Source organism: Chrysochloris asiatica, unplaced genomic scaffold, assembly GCF_000296735.1.
Source record: "Chrysochloris asiatica unplaced genomic scaffold, ChrAsi1.0 scaffold00319, whole genome shotgun sequence".
Taxonomy (NCBI): Eukaryota; Metazoa; Chordata; class Mammalia; order Afrosoricida; family Chrysochloridae; genus Chrysochloris; species Chrysochloris asiatica.
In genome coordinates, this window is record NW_006408837.1 from 348,441 (window position 1) to 356,449 (window position 8,009).

Consider the following 8,009-nt stretch of genomic DNA (forward strand, 5'->3'; position numbering starts at 1 on the left):
GCCCGGGTCCGGGTCCCACTCCCGGCCGGGGGCGCCGTGCGCGGGCGGCGCCGGGAGCCGGGGCGGCTTCGCGGGCGCAGGTCTCGCTCATCAGCACGTCGTTCGTGCTCAAGGGGGACGCGACGCACAACCAGGCGATGGTGCACTGGACCGGCGAGAACAGCAGTGTAAGTACCCCGCGCAACCCGCGATACCTGGGGACCCCACTTCCGGACCCCCAGTCCACTCCGGATGTCCCCGGCCACTTTGGGATGCAACCACCTCGCCAGTCACCGGCTCCCCGGGAGTCCCCAGGAGGGTGAGCGCCACCTCACCTGGGGACCAATGCACCGATTCTTGGACCGGAGCCGCCTGGGGGCGCCCCACTGGCCTCCGGGGTTCAGGTTACAAGGAGATCCCCAGAGGCTCGGGACTCGTCATCGGTGCTCCCCCAACTCGGCATTGCTCTTCGTGTGCACCCAGACAACGCCTGGCCTGCTTGTTGCGTTCGGGTTTTGAGGCTCCAGGACCCTCCCCACCTAGTCTAACCCGGACCTCTGTGTCTCCGCGGGCTCCGGGACTACCCCATTAGCTCGCGACCGATTCTGGACCCCTGGCATTAGGTCTCCCCCTTTCCCAGGTCCCCTTGGTGTGTCTTGGAGCCTCGGGATGCGCCAACCTTTCTCGGGACTCCCTGCACAACGGAAACTCCCTGCCCTCCCCCCATCTTCCCGGCCACTTTGGCATCGCTCCAGCTGGAAGTTGGCCACCTCCCTGCTGGCCACTTCTGTTGGGGCCTCGAGGCACCAGCTCGGGGCTCCTTCCCGGCTTGTCTGCCCCACCCCTCCTTCCATGATGACATCAGGGTATGGGGATCCCCAAATATACTTTCTTAGAGGCTGCCTCAGTCTCCCTCATCCTGTCTTTGGGCTTGGTCACAGGAGCCTTGTAGGTCTGAGACAGAGACTGTTGGAGGGAGGGGCAGCTGTAGGTCCCCAGCCGGCTGCTCCCCTCAGGACACATCTCTGTGGATGGGAGATTTGAAGCTCCCACCCTCCCCTTACCATCCGCTGGGCACCCCCAGGGACTGAACCCTACGCCTTCTTTAGTGACCATTGCTCCCCAAGTTCTGGGTCTGGGAGTGCTCACACCCCACCCCCACCCTGTGCTGCTGGACCATCTTTGGGGAGACTGACCATGGAGGATGGGGGTTCAGACTGGAGACAGTAGGTAGGGGTGGGGGCAAGGAAGCTGATGGGACAAGCAGGTGCCCAGCTCCCCATCTTTGTCTTGAGAGGGATCCTATTCCAGGGTGCACTGGGGGCCTGGGCCCAGCTCTCCCCTACCCCCTAGGCCCAGAGGCACAGCTGTGGCTCCCGAGAACAAATGAGCGTGAACAGTACGCACCCCGAGTGCCTGCTGAGGTCATGCAGCTCCTTCCCAGCCTTTGTCATTTCAGTTTTATGGGGGGAGTGATATGTGATATGGGGACCTTCTGCCAACAGGGGGGCACCCAGCCAGACCCAGTCCCTGCAAGGGGGTGCATTTGAGGTAAGGCTTGGGCTCTCATAGCTGGGACATGGGGAGCTACTCCCTGTGGGGCAGTGTCTGGGTTGAGTCATTGGGGACAGATGTGGAGAGAGGGGTGGGCTTGTGAAGGGCGAGTGGCAGGATGTCTGCGGAGTTGGAGGCTCTGGGGACAACAGGACACAAACCCCTCAGAACCCCGGCTCCTGGGAAGAGTGATATGGAGTCACCCCCAGGGAGAGAGTCTTTGGGGATCTCCACCAAAGGATGGGAGCAGACCGGAGAGGTTTGATCAGAGGTGGTCCTTCCTGTTATCATCTGGGGAGCTGGGAGGAGGCCTGAACTTGGGCTGCCCCCCCAGCTCCCCATTCTCTGGAAGGATAAGTAGAGGAGATGGGGAGCAGATGGTCCTCCGGTTCAGCGCTTTAATAATTGAGTCTCCTGCTCTCAGGAGCCAGGAGCAGTGACTTGAGAGGGCAGAAGCTTCAAGTGCAGCCGGGTTCATCTGCTGTTTTCCCCCCACTCGATGCACTGCAGGCTGGGGCTCAGAAAGGTACACTGTCCCCCACCCTTGGCCTCTGCTGCAGGTCGGACACTTCTGGTCTGATGTTTTTTTAAATAAAGTTTTTATTGTGAATTAAGTGAAAGTTTACAGTGCAGATCATCAGTTTTACATTCAACAAATCACACAGCTTGTTTCATTACAATGATTACAATCCCCTCCATGTACTATCAGTTAACAGTATTTCTCTCTATTCACTTTAGCTTTTTTTTTTAAAACACTGAGACATATGTACTAATTTAAACCACCAAAGGGCACATTGTGCAAGTCTGTCTCCCAGCTGCCAGCTCTCAGTCTCTCTCTTCCCATGAATCTAGAGTCCTCAGCCACTCCCCCTCTCCATGTCCCCATCTCTGTTCTGACCTGATTTTGACCCAGATTGAAGCTAGTGGACGCTGCCAGCCTGAGACATCTTTTGAGCATTTCCCGATGCTGATGTGGGAAGGTAGTCAGAGGGGTGTGCTTTGTGGTGTTGGGTGCTTTTCAAGATTCAAGCGTATCAGGGAGACGTGCCTTTTTGGGATGTGTGTGGTCCTGTACAGTGTCCTGGGCAGTGTTCTGCGAGGGGCTGCCTGAAGTTTGAGCCCTGTCCCTGTGTCTGGTGTGTGAAGTTATTCACTGAGCTGGAGATGGAGGGATTCCAGGCATGCTGGCTTTAGCCAGGTCCTGGGTCCCTGTCACCTACAAGGGTGTGAGGAGGGTGCTCATTTTCAGCCGGTTCACCATTGTGCTGAGGCCTCAACCTGGATGTGCAAGTCAGCTGACTGCGTGCGGGTCACCAGACCAGCTTGGCCAGCTGTATGCTCGGACAGTACAGTACCTGCTGTCTCTTCTCTGTCTATGTCTCTGACCCTCCCATTTTCTCTCCCTCATGTTCCACACCTGCCTTCAAGGTTGGGGGACACTAAAGACGGAGAGTTCAGGGCACGTTGTCCACACTCTTCCCTGGTTTGAGTGTGAGGTTTCTCTGAGCTGAGGCTTTGTCAGCAGCAGCTCCAGCTCCCTCCCCCAGTATATGTGGGGGTGACACCAGATTCTCTGGGAACAGGGCAGGGGTCTCCATGTGCCCTCCTCCCCCAGCAGCCTGGAGGTGGCGCTCGGAGCTGCCCAGTGGGGAGAGAGGAAGTGGACGGGGCCTTGCAGGTGCCAAGGAAGGGGAACCAAGAGGACTGGTGGCGGTGGTGCTGGGGCGGGGCCTAAAGATGGAGTGGTGAGAACGTGGGAGACCCGAAGGATGCCCTGGGTGGGGGTTGAGAGGATTGAGTGAGGTCTGGAGGTAGGATTTGCAGGTGTGTGGGATCCGGGGGAGGGCGGGCAGGGGGCTCTCCGTGGACCCTAGATGCCAGGCCAAGGTCCCTGTGTGGCAGGTGGATGGTGGTTCTCGGTGCTGCCCCTCCATCACTCATTTGCTCAGGGCAGTGTGGGCTCCTGTTCTGGAAGTGGGGACCTGGTGGCCCCCAGTGAGAACTCAGGATGTAGCATCCTGTGGGTCAGCCAGCTTGAAGGCATGAGACCATAGGACGGGGACAGGGACGGGATGGGGAGCAGACCTGTGCTTGAGTCCTGAGGTTGCCAGTGGGAGCCCTGGAGAGCAGAACCAGGCCTGAGTCTGCGTCGGGCCTCCTGGTCGGGCCTCCTGGGTGGCCTTTACTGCTTACGGATACGTCTGTGTTTCTGTCCTCTCCTCTTTTCTGATGGAGGCGGAGGCACTCAGACCGACAGTCTCGGAAACCCTCTATAGGGTGGTTTGCAGTGGGCTGGTTTGCACTCAGTTTCCCTTTTCTAAGACACAACTCTTAAGGGACATGAGTAGCCATTGCAGTGTGAGCCCCCATGAACCAAACTGACCGCATCTTCAGAGACCCCATTCCAAGAAAGGGTCCAGGGTCCTTCTGGGGACACCATGAACCTAGAGTGGCAGATGAAGCCGGGTGGGTGTAACTACCCCTTTGTCCCCTGGACCACTCTGCTGGCCTGAGGTGAAGGGACTTGCCTTTCTTCTGTCCAGACTGTGTCCAGTGCTGACTGCTTGTCAGTTTCAAGCCCCTGTCCCCTCCTGGCGGCTTGCCCAGGCATCTGTCTGTGGGTGTGTGCTGAAGCCCCCCTCTCCCCCCCGACTCCGGGTCCCAGGGCTGGGGGCTCAGTTCATCCCACTTCGCTCCTGTTCGGTGGCTGGTTCATTCTGCTAGCTGTCGTATTGTAGTGGTGTACGTGTTGCTGTGATTCTGGAAGCTACGTCACCACTATTTTAAATCCCAGCAGGTCACCCGGGGTGGACAGGTTTCAGTGCAACTTCCAGACCCAGATAGACTAGGAAGAAAGACCTGGACATCTACGTCTGGTGAAAACACTGGATAACACAGAACGTCATCAGATACAGGGCTGTAAGAGGAGCCCCCCAGGGTGGAAGGGACCCAAAATACACAGTGGCCACAACCACGGAGAAGGTGCTTCAGGACCATGGGATGATTAGTCCAGCCGTTGTGCCTAGGGCCGTCCCAGCAGCCAAGATGGTCCCTGTCCTCACAGACCTTGGGCTGTGGGCCCCTGCCCCGGGGGTTTGACCTGGTCGGGGAGGAGGTGCAGATGGAACGAGATGGGGCTGAGAGGAGGTGAATGGTGGGAAGGTTGGACATTGTGGGGTCCATCTGTCATGACGCCTGCCTGGCTGGAAGGTCCCCTCGCCCACTTTCACTTTAGTGGTGAGACTCTTGAATTTGTAGCCGCACCGAGATTCCTGGGAGCGTTTCAGAGAGGCCGTAAATTAACCTTGTCTTTGGTGCTGGCTGGGCCTTCTCTTCCAAAGCTGTGGTTACTTTATGGCTGTGAGTTTTTCAGCGTCTGTCCGAGGCTGGGAGGATGGGGCCAGGAGTGAGTGCAGGGCTGGCGTGGTCGGAAAATCAGTTGAATAACGCAGAGGGTCCCGGGGCGTTTCCGGCTTGGGGACAGACGTGGAGGAACTTGTAAATTGGCCTCTGTTTGGGGCCTCCTTGTCCTCTTTACTCAGACTCTAAAGAATGAATTCTTTATAGGTTCTTACAAACAGCCCTGTCTCGTCTCTACCCTCCATTGCCAGAGCTGGGACGCTCACTGTTTAGATTGAGCTTGGGGTGGGGGGCCTGCCTGCTCCCAGCCAACTTCCTCCCGCTGTTGTGGGCAGGATGTGGGTTCTCACCCCGGGATGGCCAGGCCTCTGCCCATGGTGCTCAGAAGGGGGAGATCTCAAGTGAGCCAGGTCTTGGGCACTAGCAGGGTCCCCTGCAGACAGACACCAGCATGCTCCTCAGGATGAGGACAGTGAGAGTTGGCACCGACTCTAGACGTGCCATCCACAGAAGAAGGCACCAGGGTTGGACTCAGGCTGCGATGCTGGGGTACTATTCCATTCTGTCGTACATGAGGTCTCTATGAGTTGGAGCCAACAAGACAGTGACCACTCACAACAGCTGGGACCCTGGTGGCACCGTGGTGAAGTGATGCTCCGCAGGAGGGAAGCCCTGGCCACCTGCCTCAGCCAAGGTTCCAGCCTTGGAAACCTTCTGAGGCGCCGAGCGGCCCTGCAGAGCCTCTGTGAGTTGGAATGGATCCCACAGCAACAGATTTGAGGGCTTTTTTGTTTGTTTGTTGAAGTACCCTAAGGAATCCTGGAAATGCAATGGTTAAGTGTGTAGCTGTTAATTAAAAGGTGGACGGTTTGAACCTACTAGCCACTCCTTGAGAGGCAGCTTTGGGACACATGTGGGGCAGTTCTGGCCTGTCCTGCAGGGTCCCTGTGAACCAGTTTGACGGCATACACTGACCACAACCACAACCAGGCACGCCTTGACCAGCGGCCTCTTGGTTCCATCCAAGCATTCCCTGGGGTTGGCAGTGCCTCTCTGCCCCAAGCCCCAGGAGTGCAAGCCCCCCACCCCATATGGGTGGTCACAATCTGTTCTCAGTCCCTGTGAGCTGGTGGTGGGGAGACTACAGACTTTTCTCCCAGCCCCCCGATTTGGGACACTTCACTGAGCCTTCCTGGGCTCAGCAACTCCACTTTGATGAAGCTCAATTTGTAGCTTTAAAAATTTAATGCAGATATTTGAATGCAAGCTTTCGTTGGAGAAGGGGGAGAAGAGAGAAAACCCCGCTGTTCTTTTGAGGTGGAAGAGGCCCTTCTAGTTTGCATTTGTGTAGCTCTCACTTACAGTATTTGCACAGAAAATTACAATCATTTAATTAGTTTCTTCTCACCCAGGCTCAGAGATCTGAAAACAACAACACTGTGGGTTTCTAGTCATTTTCTGGCAGGAACAGGTCATTTCCTGCAACACGGAGCTCGCCCCGTGTTTCCAGATGCTCACAGATAAATTAAGTTCAAATTAAAGCGAGAAAGGGTTGTGTGGTAGAAGCTAACTCTCTTTCTTTTGATTGTTTGAGCCCAGAAAGGGGACGGCAGGAGAGGCACCATCTGCTGAGCTGGGAGGACCGCCTCGAAGCTCCTGCCTCTGATGCCGTTTTATCTTACCGTGATAATTGCTCATTATTCACCGAGTGTTCCCGAGGTGCTCTGCTCGGCCCAGCTCGGAGCACAGGGAATCCCATTCGATCCTTGAAATCTTCCTAAAGGGTGGGCACTGTTGTGGTTCACTGCCTTCAGAGTGGGCTCCTGGTGACCCCAAGGATAACGGAATAGAACGCTCCTTGGTCCAGAGTCATCTGCACCATTGTTGTGTGTTTGACCCCTTTGTTGTGGCTGATGTGTGGTGGAGGTCTCCTTCATTTCTGTTGACCCTCCACTTTACCAACCATGAGGTCCCTGGCGCAGATTGGCCTCTCTTGATGACATTTCCAAAGGGACTGAGCTGAAGCCTCCCCTCTTCACTTCTGAGGAGCGTTCTGGTTGTCTGTTTCCGGCGAGTGACTTGTTCATTCTTCGGACAGTCCACGGTATTGTCCACAGTCTCTGCCGACACCGATTCCGTGCTCTGGAATTTCCATTCTTGCTTTTGCGGTTTCTGCCTCACAGAGAAGATGAGCAAAGTTCTGTGTGGAAAGGGGACTTCTAGGAAGTCACACAGCTCAGAAGGGTTCTCCCCTGGTGTGGATCCCCCATGTTTGACACTAAGTGCTCAGCGGAAGCAGAGTCATTCTGGTGAGCCCAAGTCTTGCTGGTCAGCTGCACGCTTGTTGTCCTCAAAGAACCTCTCACCTCTTCCCAGGCATTTTCTTTTCTTGAATTTAATTGTGGTAAAATAGATATAACAGAAAGGTAGCCACTTTAAACATCTATTTCTCCATTGTGGTCAATATGTACAAAACAAAACGTTTGCCATTTCCCTGTTCTTCATATTCGATTCGGTGACATTAATAATGTTCATCTGATCGCCTACCATTGTCATGATTTGTTTCCAAATTTCTCTGTCAACTTTAGCAGCAGCTAAACATTTTCAAGGGTAAAGTGTAGTGACAATTACATTCAGTAAGATTCGTTCCCTCAACTTCTTCATTCCCCCAAACAGAAACTATTCCCTGCAGGCATTCCCCCCTCTCTCCAGTCCCTGGTAAACAAAAACGTTCTGTAGAGTCCGGGGGTGGCGCTGTGAATTAATGAGCTGGACTGTAAAGTCGGTTTGAACCAAAAGGTCGGCGGTTCAAGCTCACCAGCCGCTCCTTGGAAACCCTATACAGGGTCACTATGGGTTGGAACTGGCTTGACGGCACTTAACAACAACAACAACAACTCTGTGTATCGGTGGATTCTGGGTATTTTGTATTAGTAGGAATCAGACAAGATGGGGTCTTTTATGTCTGGGATGTTTTCAGGGTTTATCCATGTTGTGGTTATATCAGGATCTCCTTTGTCCTTATGACTGAGTGATAGTCCATTGTGTGCATGGACCACACTGTGTGTCTCCATCCTCTGTGGGTGGACACTGGGCTGTTTCTCTTTATGACTGAG

At 55.1% G+C, this 8,009-nt stretch overlaps 1 protein-coding gene across 1 annotated transcript in view; it reads left to right on the forward strand.

Moving 5' to 3' along the window:
- Positions 1-5: 5 nt before the first annotated feature.
- The window catches only part of SORCS2 (sortilin-related VPS10 domain containing receptor 2), a gene marked incomplete at its 5' end in the record, with an annotated part of 427,091 nt that continues 419,087 nt past the window's right edge, over positions 6-8,009 (forward strand). The window contains one exon of the mRNA XM_006875319.1: positions 6-167. Within this exon, the coding sequence (XP_006875381.1) occupies positions 6-167 (162 nt within the window). The remainder of the gene's footprint in view (positions 168-8,009) is intronic.